General features: G+C 39.3%; 1 protein-coding gene and 1 long non-coding RNA gene across 2 annotated transcripts; both read left to right on the top strand.

Annotated features, from left to right (window-relative positions):
• The first annotated feature begins 5,221 nt into the window (after positions 1-5,221).
• LOC123219790 lies at positions 5,222-6,000 on the top strand. The gene is made up of 3 exons (XR_006502907.1): positions 5,222-5,304; positions 5,581-5,835; positions 5,985-6,000. It is a non-coding gene; the product is annotated as an uncharacterized LOC123219790 (long non-coding RNA).
• A 4,220-nt stretch (positions 6,001-10,220) lies between these two features.
• LOC123219676 lies at positions 10,221-14,250 on the top strand. The gene is made up of 7 exons (XM_044641673.1): positions 10,221-11,123; positions 11,580-12,067; positions 12,233-12,386; positions 12,609-12,821; positions 13,047-13,244; positions 13,952-14,004; positions 14,208-14,250. The coding sequence occupies exons 1-7, from the start codon at positions 10,221-10,223 to the stop codon at positions 14,248-14,250; spliced, it is 2,052 nt and encodes a 683-aa protein (XP_044497608.1).
• The last annotated feature ends 2,335 nt before the right edge of the window (positions 14,251-16,585 follow it).

Below are 16,585 nucleotides of genomic sequence, written 5' to 3'. Positions count from 1 at the left end.
TAAGTGTTCTTTTTACCATTATGAGTTACTTCTCTATCAAATTGCCAAGGTCTCCCTAGCAACAAATGGCATGCATCCATGGGAACTACATCACACACAATCTCATCTTGGTAATGCTTGCCAATGGAAAAGGAAACAAGTACTTGTTTGGCTACTTGGAGGCTGGTCCCATTACTCAACCATTGGAGCTTATATGGTTGAGGATGAGGCATGGTAGATAATCCAAGTTTCTCCACTAATGTAGATGAAGCCACATTTGCACAACTTCCACTATCTATAATCAAAGAACACACCTTGCCTCCAATGGTGCATCTTGATTGGAAAATTTGGAGCCTTTGTTCCTCACGTGGGAAGGACTTGGAATGCAATGCTCTTCTAATCACTAACATCTCTCCTTCATCAGCCTTTTGCATGACCTCCTCTTCTTCTTCTTCGGCAGCTCCATCTTCATGGCCATAATCTACATTTTCTTCATCTTCTTGAAGAGACTCTTCAATAGCTTGAATCTCCATCAATGACAAAGTTCTTCTATTTGGGCATTCGGCTTGGAAGTGTCTATAGCCTTGACATTTGAAGCACTTTTTATTGGATAGATCAAGTCTTCCCATAATTGGTTTGTTCTTGCTAGGTTCTACCACCTTTTCTTTTCCTTTCTCCTTGGAAGTGATTTCGGCAGCCTTATAGTTGGATGGGGAACCCTTTTGAAAGGTGGTTCCCTTGTGGAAAGGAGGGCTTTTGTAGAATGAAGTCCCCTTGGTGAATGGCTTGGCAACCGTAGACTTCATGGCCTTCTTTTGCTTCTCCACCTTAATAGCTAACTTACAAACATCTTCAAATGTGCAATATGGTTGCAATTCTACCATATGAGCAATGTCTTGGTTTAAACCACCAATGAATCTTACAATGGTTTGCTCTTTCACTTCCGGCAGCTCACTTCTCATTAATAGCTTCTCAAACTCCCTTATGTAATGCTCTACTCCATCACTTCCTTGCTTAAGGGTGTGTAGCTTGAGGTAAAGATCTTGTTTATGGTTGTCCGGAAGGAATCTTCTCTTCATAAGCTTCTTTAGTTTCTCCCAAGATCTTACTCTCTCTTTACCATCCCTTTCCCTTTGCTTCTTAAGATTTTCCCACCACAAGGATGCATAATCCTTGAATTTCAAGATGGCAAGTTTACATTTCTTCTCATCCGAATAGCCCTTATATTCAAAAACTCTCTCTATGGCATGTAACCAATCAACAAAATCATCCGGACTCATGCTCCCTTCGAATTCCGGAATTTCAATTCTTAAACCCCTATCATCATCCTTTTCTCTCCTAGGTGGCCTCTCTTGTTCTTCCTCACTTGAATAATCATGAAGCATCAATTCCTCCCTATGATGTCTAGGAGGAGGGGAAGGTCTAATATGTCTTCTTGGTTGATGTAGTTGGGTTGGGTGAGGTGGAGGAGGGGGTATTTGGCTTTGTGTTGAAGTTTGGGGTTGTGATAAGGGTGCCCTACTTTGAGTTAGGGTCAAGTCTCTCATCATTTGCATCATTTGATTCATTTGGTCCTTAATGGCCTTAAGTTCTCCTTTAACTTCTTCTTTTAATGCCATGTGGGCAAATTCCCAAGGATGAGGAGGTGAGGAGGATGAGGATGAAGTTCTTTTGTGGGACATTTGTGGTAATGGTTAATGGTTATAAGTGTGTAAGGGTTGGGGTGAGTATTGGTAAGTGTTTAGGTTAAGGAAGGTTTGTGTTTAAGGCAAATTAAGGTTCTGTGAACAGTATTTTTGTAGTGAACAGTAAATTCCGGGAGGTGAACAGTAGCTCCGGAGATGAAAATCAGTCAACAAATCACACAAATAACCTATGCTCTGATACCAAATGGTGCATATCCATCAAGGCAATGCAACAAGTCACAAACTGAAAATCTGGAATTTATTGTTCATATGGCACAGCAGCATTTTGTCTTCCAATTTGACCAATCAAATGACTTCCAAAACATACAAATTATGGTTCATTGGAAAGGGCATTCAAAGAGCTTTCTAATGATATATGATAGCAATCACAACTCAATCAACAAGGCATTCAAAACTAGTTTCAAAGTTGGATGGCAAAATCTGAAAATGGCAAAATTACATACTGTGAACAGTACCCGGGCATATAACACACATTCACACTTTGGATTCCAAGGGGTAACAAGAAAGTTAACCAAGGCATAAAGGAAATTTCCACCAACCTTAGGGTCTTCCACCACCAATTCTTCCTCCAAGATGAATTGGATAAAGGAAAAAAGCAACTAAAGAAAAGCTACAAAACTTTTACTTGAATATTCATTAGCAAGAAGTCTAGCTTACAAATGAAAATCCACTTTCATATATACAAGAGCAAGTGGCGGCAAAATGGAGCATTAATTTTGACATGGAAGCTTTTCCCTTCATTTAAGCTTAACCATTCATTCAATACTAAGGCCATACTATATTAATTCAAGAAAACAACAAAAAGGGACAATTTTTCCCTAAAAGGTGGAACTATGTCCACCAACTAAAGTTACTTGCTTCCCATTTAGTTGCAATCCAACTAAATGGGCTTCATGGCATCTTGGGCTCCATTTAAGTGATGGAGGGCTACCTCATCTACTTGGGCTTCAAGTAGGCTTGGAGTTGGCTTCTTGGACTCATTTAAGTTTCCATTTCATTAAGGCCTTGGATGCAAGTAATGAAATTGCACCCAAAAGTAAAGTTGGGCCAATGTGGAAAAAGCAATGAATCTTTGGGCTTGCATGAAGCTAATTCTTCATTCTTAATGGTGGCTTGAGCCAAATGGAGACTTGATAGAGAATTGGAAGCTAGGGTTGGAGAGGTAGCCGAAAATACATCAAAAGGGAACAAGGAAGGTGATGCGAATACAAATAAGGGTAGATATGATCAAACCAAAAATAAAGAGCTCACTACACCAAAAATGCAATCTAAGGATGACAAATCCAAGGGTAAATCACGTGATATATAATGCTTTAGGTGCTTGGGATACAGACATAGAGCTGCATAATGTCCAAATGCATAGGTGATGACCCTACACAATAGGTCTTGGGATGAAAGTTTACCCCATGTAGAGTTTGCATATAATAGGGTTATGCATTCATCCACACACTATTCACCTTTTGAAATTGTGTATGGTTTTAATCCTTTAACATAGATAAAAGGAACCAACAAGTGGCAAACCAAAGGAATCAAGGGCGTAAGAAGTTGGTTTTTGAGCCTAAGGATTGGGTTTGGTTGCATTTGCGCAAAGAACGGTTTCCTTTGCAAAGGTGATCTAAACTTCACCCATGAGGAGATGGACCTTTTCAAGTTGTTGCAAGGATCAATGACAATGCATATAAATTAGATCTCCCTAGTGAGTATAATGTTAGTGCAACCTTTAATGTTTCTGACCTTCCTTTTGATTATGCAGGTGGAGATTTGAGGTTGAATCCTTTCGAGGAAGAGGGGAGTGATGCGAATGATCAATGGATAACTTCACCAAATTCGCACATAGGGAAGCATAACGATGGAGGATTGAATTCTACTTCAACAAACACGAAGAATTTGGATCCATTGAGCTATGACAGAGTCCCAATTATACGAGCAAGAGCCAAGAAGATGAAAGCGGTAATCATTGGGCTCGTTCAAAGTCATTTGGAGCTTATGGGAAAGAGTCCGAGTGAAGTCAAAGGGTAACTCATGGTCAATGACATGATAAGCATGGAGTTTAGTTCAAGACTTGTGCATTTAATTCAATTTGAAGAATTAAAAGAGCTTACTTTAACACAAGGAGCCCAAATACATGAATTGGTCTAAGGGCCACAAGGAGCACATGTTGGGCATTATTCCTAAGGCCAAATTTCATATTTAGCCGAATATGCATATGGAAGCCCAAGTCACATCAATTCAGCTAGCCCTTTTGTGATTAGTTATTATCTAGTTGTTATCCTAGTTTAATTAGGAGAGTGCTTAGTTATCATGAGTTGTTATTTTCCTTTTATTTAAAGGATTTATTTCGTTTTTTAGGGTTAGAAGCAACATATATATGTATTAAACTCAAGATTATTGGTAGCCTTGATTCTAATCAAAATTTTCGAATTTCTCCAAAGTTCTTATGAGAGTTTTTTTTAATTCACTTCTTAAGAAAGTTGTGACTTCTTTCTTTGATAATTAGAGTTCCTTGTTGTTAGATAACAAGAGGGTTTTAATTCTTTTGGTTTATGCTAGATAGATCTTTGGGCAAGATTCCAATAGATTGTTATAGTTCTTGTTAGATTAATCAACAAGGGTTAGATCACTATCAACCCAAGGTCCACTAGGTATTGCTAAAGGTGTATACAATCCATGAGATACGCTCCATATCCCTTTTCAAATGTGGCAAATAGAAATTCTCCTATAAGATGCCTAAGGTTTGAGCTATGCTAAAATGACCCATTAGTCCATCCCCATGTGTTTCCTTAACAAGCAATTCAGGCAAGGACTCATAGGTACACACAATTTATTCTCCATAAACAAATATCTATCATGCCTATAAAACCTACCAAATGCAACTTTCTCACAAGCTTCATAAATACTAGAAAAGTCTACAGCAATCACATACAAATCCTTGATATACTTAAACTCAAGCAACTTAGTATCTAAAGTTGAGATTAGAGTATACCTGCATGATAATGCACCTGCCATAATATTTTCCTTACATTAATAAAACTAAGTTAACAAATTATACTACCAATTGATATTTTTGGTGCACCACAAAATTTGTAAGTAATCAAAGTTTACTTACAAATTTCGAAATTGAAGTTCCATCTGGTCAATTGATGAATATATGTATGTGTGTATCTATTTTTATAGCCTCTGAAGAAATTTCCATTCTAGTTTCTGATTGAGGCTAATCTTGTACTCCCAAGGAAGCAATGAAACAAGGAAGGAGGTTATTGGTAATTGATACTCTATATAGTTATTTAATGCTTCATTTCAAATGTTGTACTTGATAATGATTAATGTTACAGGGGAGGGGAAGGTTCACTTTATATGGTTACAATGTAACCTGTTTGATTTCTGCTTTGAAATCCCATGTAAGCTCTTCCTTTTATTATATATATGTATTTTGAATTAGGTGAGGAAAGCATGTTTAATGCTTTGTGGCTTTCTAATTTACTTTATTCTTCTGGGATGAGGTCTTTAGGAAGATCTGCAGTTTCCATATTCATCAGTTATCCTTTCTCCCAAACAATGATGGGAGATAAGACAATAGAATTGGATACTGCTAGCTGCTACCTTTCCCGATCAATGGCAGGTATGACTTTTAAAATTATCATTCAAAAATCAAACTTTTAAAATCCACACATGTTACATTTATTTGTATACTGATAGTTGTTGTCTCTTACAGTTTATAAATTATGCAGCTTTTGTGTGATGTATATTCTCTAATTAGATTCTACTGAGGCTTGCTTTCCATCTTCTGTTAGTCTTTTTGCCTATTAAGATTTCGGAAAGCCTTTAGTTAATGCCGTTATGTAATTATCCTTTTTTTTTTTTTAAATTTTGCTAATTATGAACTGTTACAATGCAGAGTTCAATTTTCATTGGAGTTTGTTGAACTTTGGTTGGCCTAAATAGATGCATGTCTAATCAACAGAGGAATACTCGATTAGGACTACTGCCCCAGGTTTCTTCAACCAGAACACTCCAAGGCGTAAATGTTCAAAGGTGTTTTGAATCGCAGAGAGAAATGAGGTATGCCCATGCTTCATAAGCCAAAACTTCCCCAATCAGACAAACTATGCTTCTCTCATTAAAAATGGTGAACACTTGTTTGTACAAGAAAGTAAATTTTTTTCATACTTGTTTGATTAGCTTTTTTTAGTTCATTGAACTGTCATATTATTCTTGTGAGTTATTATTCCAGTATAAATCTAAATTAATAAGATACATACAAATCAACCCCATTGCCTCAATTGGTTGCAATTTTTGTAGGATGGAGCTGGGAAACATCTGCAACAGCGTCCCTGCCTCAGGTCCTGCTTCTGGCCTTCTGATTCTGCCTGATTTTTTCTTGCATGCTTGTCCAGCGAATTTCTTCTGGGAACCGTATTTCAGCAACTGGAAGGTCTTTGATCTACCTTTTCTCTCCTAGGTGGCCTCTCTTGTTCTTCCTCACTTGAATAATCATGAAGCATCAATTCCTCCCTATGATGTCTAGGAGGAGGGGAAGGTCTAATATGTCTTCTTGGTTGATGTAGTTGGGTTGGGTGAGGTGGAGGAGGGGGTATTTGGCTTTGTGTTGAAGTTTGGGGTTGTGATAAGGGTGCCCTACTTTGAGTTAGGGTCAAGTCTCTCATCATTTGCATCATTTGATTCATTTGGTCCTTAATGGCCTTAAGTTCTCCTTTAACTTCTTCTTTTAATGCCATGTGGGCAAATTCCCAAGGATGAGGAGGTGAGGAGGATGAGGATGAAGTTCTTTTGTGGGACATTTGTGGTAATGGTTAATGGTTATAAGCGTGTAAGGGTTGGGGTGAGTATTGGTAAGTGTTTAGGTTAAGGAAGGTTTGTGTTTAAGGCAAATTAAGGTTCTGTGAACAGTATTTTTGTAGTGAACAGTAAATTCCGGGAGGTGAACAGTAGCTCCGGAGATGAAAATCAGTCAACAAATCACACAAATAACCTATGCTCTGATACCAAATGGTGCATATCCATCAAGGCAATGCAACAAGTCACAAACTGAAAATCTGGAATTTATTGTTCATATGGCACAGCAGCATTTTGTCTTCCAATTTGACCAATCAAATGACTTCCAAAACATACAAATTATGGTTCATTGGAAAGGGCATTCAAAGAGCTTTCTAATGATATATGATAGCAATCACAACTCAATCAACAAGGCATTCAAAACTAGTTTCAAAGTTGGATGGCAAAATCTGAAAATGGCAAAATTACATACTGTGAACAGTACCCGGGCATATAACACACATTCACACTTTGGATTCCAAGGGGTAACAAGAAAGTTAACCAAGGCATAAAGGAAATTTCCACCAACCTTAGGGTCTTCCACCACCAATTCTTCCTCCAAGATGAATTGGATAAAGGAAAAAAGCAACTAAAGAAAAGCTACAAAACTTTTACTTGAATATTCATTAGCAAGAAGTCTAGCTTACAAATGAAAATCCACTTTCATATATACAAGAGCAAGTGGCGGCAAAATGGAGCATTAATTTTGACATGGAAGCTTTTCCCTTCATTTAAGCTTAACCATTCATTCAATACTAAGGCCATACTATATTAATTCAAGAAAACAACAAAAAGGGACAATTTTTCCCTAAAAGGTGGAACTATGTCCACCAACTAAAGTTACTTGCTTCCCATTTAGTTGCAATCCAACTAAATGGGCTTCATGGCATCTTGGGCTCCATTTAAGTGATGGAGGGCTACCTCATCTACTTGGGCTTCAAGTAGGCTTGGAGTTGGCTTCTTGGACTCATTTAAGTTTCCATTTCATTAAGGCCTTGGATGCAAGTAATGAAATTGCACCCAAAAGTAAAGTTGGGCCAATGTGGAAAAAGCAATGAATCTTTGGGCTTGCATGAAGCTAATTCTTCATTCTTAATGGTGGCTTGAGCCAAATGGAGACTTGATAGAGAATTGGAAGCTAGGGTTGGAGAGGTAGCCGAAAATACATCAAAAGGGAACAAGGAAGGTGATGCGAATACAAATAAGGGTAGATATGATCAAACCAAAAATAAAGAGCTCACTACACCAAAAATGCAATCTAAGGATGACAAATCCAAGGGTAAATCACGTGATATATAATGCTTTAGGTGCTTGGGATACAGACATAGAGCTGCATAATGTCCAAATGCATAGGTGATGACCCTACACAATAGGTCTTGGGATGAAAGTTTACCCCATGTAGAGTTTGCATATAATAGGGTTATGCATTCATCCACACACTATTCACCTTTTGAAATTGTGTATGGTTTTAATCCTTTAACATAGATAAAAGGAACCAACAAGTGGCAAACCAAAGGAATCAAGGGCGTAAGAAGTTGGTTTTTGAGCCTAAGGATTGGGTTTGGTTGCATTTGCGCAAAGAACGGTTTCCTTTGCAAAGGTGATCTAAACTTCACCCATGAGGAGATGGACCTTTTCAAGTTGTTGCAAGGATGATTTTGAATCCTCTCTCTAAAAAACATGCTCTCCCTTCTCTCTAAACACCACATCCCCCCTCCTCCTCCCCCCCTTTAGTCTTTGAGTTCTTCATTCTTGGCTGTGTTGGTATCTCTTAGTTTTCTATCCTCCGGTCCGGTGACCAAGGTCACCGGCTCTGCTCCCTCCTCCGGTTACTGTTTTATTCTCTTTTCTTTCTTTCTTATGGCGACTGCTCTAGAGTTTTTTTATTCTTATTTTGAAGGTGCTGTTTTTAGAGCAAGTCTCTTCTAAGTTTTCCGGTTTCAATCTCACTCCTGTTTTTCGGTTTTCTGCTTTCATTTCCGGTGGTTCTTCTTTTCCGGTGTTAAGCTTAGTAGCTTGGTTGGTGGTGTTAGCTTCCCTCTCTCCTGAAATTCAAATTTTGAAACTTTGCTTGTAGTTTGCGCAACTTCCTCTTTGGTGCATACTATTTTGTTCTTTCCGTGGCAGTCTCCTCTTTTCCTTTTCAGGAAAGTTTAGTCTGCTGTGCCTATGGTCTGCTCTACTCTGTGCAGGCTGGTTCTTGCATAATTTTAGCTAGGCTCTCATCATCTTTCTTTCTTTTCCTCCCTCCCTCTTCCCTCATTCGCCAATTACCTTTTTTAGTATGGAGTCTTCTGGTCAAGAAAAGTCTACTGAAACTCCTTTGGTTTCCGTTGGTGTTAAAGATAATAAGGCTCCTTGGAGCTCCCTCTTCTCCCCAAAGGAGTCTTGTACTAAGCTGGAATATTATGAGCCTAAAGGAAGAGATGCAAAAGGGCGTGTGTGTGTTGCCCCTCCACTAGAAATTGCGGAAGAGGGTGCTACAAAATGGAGAACCTGTGCGGTGGGTTTCTTCCTTGGCAAAAGACCTCCATTCTTGACTGTTAAAAGAGCACTTGAGAAGATATGGGCATCATATGGACTAAGTGAGGTTATGACCTCTGGCCAAGGAGTTTTTATACTAAAATTTCAAGACATGGATGGAGTCTCTAGAGCGGTGGAAGTAGGACAGATTACAATTGGTGGACAGCCGTTTATAGTTCGGAAATGGACTACAAACCTTCCCATGATGATCAATGATGTCAAAAAGGTGGCTATATGGGTGAGATTGTATGGCATTCCACTTGAGTTTTGGTCTCCAAAAGGACTTAGCTACATAGCAAGTGCCATTGGGAATCCTCTTTATATGGATGCTGTTACGGAAGGAGGGACAAGATTAGAGTTTGCACGGATATGTATTGAGATCAAAGTGGATGCGGAATGCCCGGAGACTATCAACTTAACTCTTCCAAATGGTGAAAACTTGGTGATCAATGTAGAGTATAGTTGGAAACCACTAAAATGCAATGGGTGCCAATGCTTTGGACACTCCACTGCCAATTGTCATTTTGCTCCGAAACATGAAGGTAGCACATCTTCATGGAAAAACCTCAAGGTTGGGGATGGAATGATAACAACAAAGAAGCTAAATGGGAAAGACAGTAAACTAAAGGTGGCAAACGGCAATGACAAAAAGGCCAAAGGTAAAGGCGTGGAGTTTCATAATTTGGGGGGAAACACAAATAAGAACAATAGATATTCAGCATTAGCCAACCATGAGTCCAATGAGCAAATCAAAAGGAGCACAATGATGGAAGAAGAGGTCAATCCGGAGAAAACCAATGAAGAAGTCATTTCGGCAGGAAAAGAAAAGTTGTATGAAGCTAGCACTTCCAAGAGTAGTCAAGTTACAACAGCAAAAGGGATAGATATGGAGGTAGAAGGAGCTAGTACAAATGGGGGGGAGGACTTGGTAATTGAGGGCTCTCCAACAATAGTCCCATTCGGAGGAAAACTAAAGGTGGATGAGATGGATTTTAGGAAGAAGGAAATGGATGAGAAGACTAAGAACTTGGGGAAAAAATTGGCAAAGCTCAAGAAAGCTAATTCCCCTCCACTATCATCCAAATGACAAAGATAGCTTGCTGGAACATTAGGGGCCTCAATGCTCCTATCAAACAAAGGGAGGTAAGGCACTTTATCAAGCATAATAACATTGAAATAATGGCTGTGTTGGAAACTAAAGTGGGGAATGATAGATTAAGTATAGTGAATGGTAATATTTGGAGAGAGTGGGAGAATGCTAATAACAATGATAGTCACCCTAATGGGAGAATTTGGGTAGGATGGAATAAGGATACTATCAGTTTTAATGTCATTGAGAAAAATCCGCAATTCATACATGGGGAGGCTTGGTTAGTAGAGGAGAACTCTCTTATAGCCTTAACTATAGTCTATGGGTATAATCAACCTATGGAAAGGAGAAGATTATGGAAGGAAATTGATAGGCTCTCCAATGGGATGGGGAACAAACCGTGGCTAATAATGGGGGACTTTAATGCAATTAGGGGTCCAAGTGAGAAAATTGGAGGAGTATCATGGGGAGATACTTATAGTGATGACCTAAATAAGTGTTGTGAGGAAGCAAATCTAGAAGATCTTCGGTACATGGGAAACCAACTCACTTGGAGTAATTGTAGTGAGGGACATAGGAGGATAGCATGCAAGTTGGATAGAGCCCTTGTAAATGAACAATGGAAAGATGTTTTTGAGGAATCCTTTGCCATGTTTCTTAACCATTCCATCTCTGACCATTCCCCATGCATTGTGACGTGTGGAGGTGGTGTAAGGAGGAGGAGGGTCCCTTTCAAGTTCTATAACATGTGGGCAACACATGATAATTTCCTTAATATTGTGAGGGAGTCTTGGCAAGAGGATGTAGAAGGCAGCCCTATGTATAAGCTCATCAGCAAGCTCAAGAGATTAAAAAAGGTTCTTAGGAGGCTAAATAAGGAGGGGTTTTGGAGAATTTCAGAGAAGGTGGAAGAAGCAAAAGGAAGGCTGGAGGATGTTCAAAATAGACTTCAAAGCAGCCCACTAAATGAAGATTTAGCTAAGGAAGAAAAGGTTTGTTTGGAGAACTACAAAAATCTAAGTGAAGCTGAAGAATCTTTAGCTCGCCAAAAAGCTAAAGTTCATTGGCTTCAAGAAGGAGATCAATACTCCAAGTTTTTCTTCAAATGTATCAAAGCCCGTAGGAGTAGGAACTCTATCAATGGGGTGTGCCTAGATGATGGAACCTTTGTTAGTAATATGGAGGATGTTAAAGAGGAGTTTGTGAGCTATTTCAAAAAGGTCCTTAACTCCACGGTTTCATGCAATTCCAATGTAGAGGAAATTCAAAGGCTGCTTAATTTTCAAATAGAGATTCAAGAGAAAGAAAACATGATCAAGGAAGTGGGGGAAGAGGAAATCAAATCCATTATCTTTGCCATGGACAACAACAAAGCTCCGGGTCCGGATGGGTATGGAGCCTTCTTCTTTAAAACCACTTGGGAGATTGTGGGGAATGATGTGATCAAGGCAGTCCAGCACTTTTTCTCTTCAGGCCATCTTCTCAAGGAGGTAAATTGCACTATCTTAGCTCTTGTCCCTAAGGTTGCTAACGCTTCAAGGTGTATGGAGTATAGGCCGATAGCTTGCTGCAATATAATCTATAAGTGCATTTCAAAGATCCTTGCAAATCGTCTCAAAGCCATACTTCCGAGTTTCATTGATAAAGCCCAAGGAGCATTTGTGGGAGGAAGGTGCATTGGAGAGAATATTATGTTGTGTCAAGACCTAATGCATAATTACCATAGAGTGAGCAAAGACAAGAAGTGTGCCATGAAGATTGACTTATTGAAGGCATATGATACGGTTCATTGGGACTTCATCCTTGCTATTCTTGAAGCAATTGGTTTTCATGGAAAATTCATTGGATGGATTAGGAGCTGCATCTCAACCCCCTCTTTTTCTTTGGGAATAAATGGTGAATTGGTGGGATTTTTCAAGAGTTCTCATGGGCTTAGGCAAGGGGACCCTTTATCCCCTTACCTCTTTGTCATGGCAATGGAGATCCTCTCACGGATGCTTGGAGAACTCAAGAACATTCCTTCTTTTGGCCATCATTGGAAATGTAAGGAAAACAACATAACTCATTTGTGCTTTGCCGATGACCTTATTTTGTTTTGTAGGGCAGATGTTGAATCGCTTACTCTCATGAAAAGTTCCCTAAAGCTTTTTCATGAATGGTCCGGTCTCCAAATGAATTGCAACAAAAGCAATATATACATCTCCGGATTACCCCAAGAGGAGAAGATCAAGCTTGCGGACTCTATCAATGTGGAGGTAGGAGAATTGCCTTTCAAGTATCTAGGAGTTCCAATAACTTCTTCAAAGCTTAAAAGAAGTGATTGCAAGATGCTCATTGATAAGATTGTGGGGAGAATTTATTCGTGGCGGAATAAGTCCTTATCTTATGCGGGGAGATTGTTACTTATCAAGGCTGTCCTATTTAGCATTCAAGTGTATTGGTCTTCTATATTTATTCTTCCTTCAAATGTACACAAGGAAATAGATGGAATATTGAGGGATTTTCTTTGGAATGGTGCTGCCATGGATGGAAGAAAAGCAAAAGTTGCTTGGGAAGAGGTTTGTGTGCCTAAAGAGGAGGGAGGTCTCGGCATTATGAGGTGCAAAGTGTGGAACAAGGCTGCCATAACAAAGAATATGTGGAAGATCCTCCTTGATAAGGGGAACTCACTATGGGTGGAATGGATTAAGGCAAACAAGCTTAGAGGAAAAAGTTTTTGGGAGATCAAACCGAATAATGAGAGCTCATGGGTTTGGAGGAAAATTTTAAAACTTAGGGAACAAATGAAAACCAAGTTCAAGAAAGTCATTGGCAATGGGGAAAACACCTTTCTTTGGCTTGATAATTGGCACCCATTTGGACCATTAATGGACAAATTTGGGAACCGGATTATCTATGATTCCGGAATTCCTAAGCATGCTTTAGTAAAAGAAGTCATTGATGAGCATGGGTGGAAATGGCCAGCAGCGAATTCTTGCCACCTCATGGAGATAAAGGGAGCTCTCCCTTGCTGCCCAATGGGAGGGGAGGATGCTCTAACATGGGCTCCTAATTCTAATGGCAAGTTCACAATCAAATCGGCATGGGAGATTATGAGGAGTAGGAAGGACAAGGTAAGTTGGCACAATATTGTATGGTTTAAAAGGCATTTCCTAAGACATTCATTCATTGTATGGTTGGGTATTAGAGGTAAACTAATGACAAGAGATAGGTTAGCAAGAATTGGCCTTATTTCCCACAATGTATGCCCATTATGTAAGGTGGATCCGGAAAGCATGGACCATCTATTTTTTAGGTGTGTTTTCAGCTCCCAAATCTGGAATGGAATGCTCAATCTTTGCCATCAACAAATCATGTATAGCTCATGGACTTCAATGATCCCGGAATTAGCAAACAAATGGAAGGAAAATAGCTTCAAGAATATTGTGAGTAAGCTTTGCTTTGGGGCAGCCGTGTACTACATTTGGAAGTCTAGGAATGATACTTGCTTTGGAAGAGCCGGATTACCAAGGGAGAGAGTCCGTATGCTTATTCAAGAAGGTGTTAGAGTTAGAGCTTCATGCTTGAGAAAGGTTACCAAGTCTAGAGAAAATATGATTCTTGCAAACAATTGGGATATTCCTCATACAATCTTTGAATAGATGGGGTGGAGTTGGCTTGTAGTATGTTTTGGTTTTGAGTTGTAAGGTCTTGCTTTGTGTTTTGTAGCAATTGGTTGGTAGGTAGGTGTTTCGGCATAACCAAGGGACTTGTCTTTGGTATGCTTGTGAGTTGTGTTGCTTTGTGTTTGTGATGTATCTTTGGTTTATTTGTTCCATAGGTTGAATGGTGTGAGCGTTTGTTGTCTCGGCATAACCTAGGGGCTTGTCCAAGGTATGCTTGTGTTTAAGCTTATTCTAGGGGTTTTGTCCTAGATAGGCATTTGTACATCTTTCTTTGGTATAAAATTACTATTACTTACCAAAAAAAAAAAGTTGTTGCAAGGATCAATGACAATGCATATAAATTAGATCTCCCTAGTGAGTATAATGTTAGTGCAACCTTTAATGTTTCTGACCTTCCTTTTGATTATGCAGGTGGAGATTTGAGGTTGAATCCTTTCGAGGAAGAGGGGAGTGATGCGAATGATCAATGGATAACTTCACCAAATTCGCACATAGGGAAGCATAACGATGGAGGATTGAATTCTACTTCAACAAACACGAAGAATTTGGATCCATTGAGCTATGACAGAGTCCCAATTATACGAGCAAGAGCCAAGAAGATGAAAGCGGTAATCATTGGGCTCGTTCAAAGTCATTTGGAGCTTATGGGAAAGAGTCCGAGTGAAGTCAAAGGGTAACTCATGGTCAATGACATGATAAGCATGGAGTTTAGTTCAAGACTTGTGCATTTAATTCAATTTGAAGAATTAAAAGAGCTTACTTTAACACAAGGAGCCCAAATACATGAATTGGTCTAAGGGCCACAAGGAGCACATGTTGGGCATTATTCCTAAGGCCAAATTTCATATTTAGCCGAATATGCATATGGAAGCCCAAGTCACATCAATTCAGCTAGCCCTTTTGTGATTAGTTATTATCTAGTTGTTATCCTAGTTTAATTAGGAGAGTGCTTAGTTATCATGAGTTGTTATTTTCCTTTTATTTAAAGGATTTATTTCGTTTTTTAGGGTTAGAAGCAACATATATATGTATTAAACTCAAGATTATTGGTAGCCTTGATTCTAATCAAAATTTTCGAATTTCTCCAAAGTTTTTTTTGGTAAGTAATAATTTTATACCAAGAGAAAAGGATTTACAATGGCTTATCTAGGACAAAGCCCCTAGATTTAGCCTAATCATGCAATCCTAGGACAAACCCCTAGGTATTGCAAATAACACAAGAACAAAAGAACAAAAGCATTACATATAAACTCCAAATATCACCATTCATCTAAACAAAATCAGTCTACATGGACTACATGAAAATCGAAGGGGAGAAACCCCATTTGCTTGCAATGTATTCATTTCCTCTAGTCTTGCTTACCTTGTTCAAGCATGTCACCCGAACTCTAACACATTCCTTTATAAGCACCATTACTCTTTCCCTCGGTAGACCTCCTCTTCCAAAGCAAATGTCATTTCTAACCTTCCAAATATAATAGATGGCAGCACCGAAGCTTAACTTGCTCACAATGTTCTTAAAGTTGTCTTTCTTCCATTTTCTAGCCAAGTCCGTGACCAAGGAGATCCAAGGCTGGGGGAGAATTAGTTGATGACAAAGGTTAAGAATTTCATACCAAATTTGAGAACTAAAGCTGCAATTGAAGAAGAGATGCTCCATACTTTCCGGCTCCGCGTTACACAAAGGACAAATATTGTGAGTGCCAATACCGATACTTAGTAATTTATCCTTTGTCATAAGTTTACCTCTTATACTCAGCCAAGTGATGAATGAATGCCTTGGGAAGTGCCTTTTGAACCACACAAGTTTGTGCCATGGTACCTTTTCTCTCCTAGTGCGAACTACCTCCCAAGCCGATTTGATGGAAAAGGTGCCATTGGTTTGAGGGGACCATATTAGAGTGTCCTCACCTCCCATTGGGCAGCAAGGAAGAGATTCCTTTATCTCCAAGAGGTGACATGAATTAGCCACCGGCCATTTCCACCTATTTCCGCCCATCACTTCTTTTACTAATGCATTTCTTGGTATGCCCGAATCATAAATGATCCGAGTACCAAATTTGTCCAGCAAAGGTCCAAAAGGGTGCCAATTGTCATGCCAAAGGAATGTGTTCTCTCCATTGCCGATGATCCTCTTGAAATTGTTCTTCATTTGTTCCCTAAGCCTTAGAATCTTTCTCCACATCCATGAACTCTCCCCATTTGGTTTTAACTCCCAAAAGCATTTACCTTTTAGCTTGTTTTCTTTGATCCAATCCACCCAAAGTGATGTACTCTTATCAGCAAGGATCTTCCACATGTGCTTGGTAACAGCTGCGGTATTCCATGATTTGCTCCTCATAATACCTAAACCACCCTCCTCTTTAGGGGTGCACACCTCATCCCATGCAACTTTTGCTTTTTTCCCATCCATTGATACACCACTCCAAAGGAACTTCCTTAAGATACCATCAATCTCCTTATGGACACTAGAGGGGAGAATGAATATGGAGGACCAATACACTTGGATGCTAAATAGGATTGCTTTTATGAGAGTGAGTCTTCCGGCATAGGATAAAGATTTGCTCCGCCAAGAGGAAATTCGCCCAACAATTTTATCAATGAGCTGCTTGCAATCACTGTTTTTGAGCTTTGAGGACTTGATTGGCACACCTAAATACTTAAACGGCAATTCTCCCACCACCATGTTAATTGTTGCCGAGAGAGTAGTCTTTTGCTCCTTGGAAACTCCGGATAGGAAAATATTGCTTTTAGAGCAGTTCATTTGGAGTCCGGACCATTCATGGAAG

The sequence above is a fragment of the Mangifera indica genome, chromosome 6, assembly GCF_011075055.1.
Source record: "Mangifera indica cultivar Alphonso chromosome 6, CATAS_Mindica_2.1, whole genome shotgun sequence".
NCBI lineage: Eukaryota > Viridiplantae > Streptophyta > Magnoliopsida > Sapindales > Anacardiaceae > Mangifera > Mangifera indica.
Note: the sequence above shows the minus strand (reverse complement) of the source record. Positions and strands in the feature narration are given on the sequence as shown.

What these genes read in the sequence shown, in the direction of transcription:
- LOC123219676 (XM_044641673.1), top strand. Translation starts at nt 10,221, where the DNA reads ATGGCTGTGTTGGAAACTAAAGTGGGGAATGATAGATTAAGTATAGTG. An exon ending in AAGAGTTCTCATGGGCTTAG is followed by an intron (nt 12,068 to 12,232) that starts GCAAGGGGACCC and finishes TTTGTTTTGTAG; the next exon opens with GGCAGATGTTGAATCGCTTA. An exon ending in TATGGGTGGAATGGATTAAG is followed by an intron (nt 12,822 to 13,046) that starts GCAAACAAGCTT and finishes GGAATTCCTAAG; the next exon opens with CATGCTTTAGTAAAAGAAGT.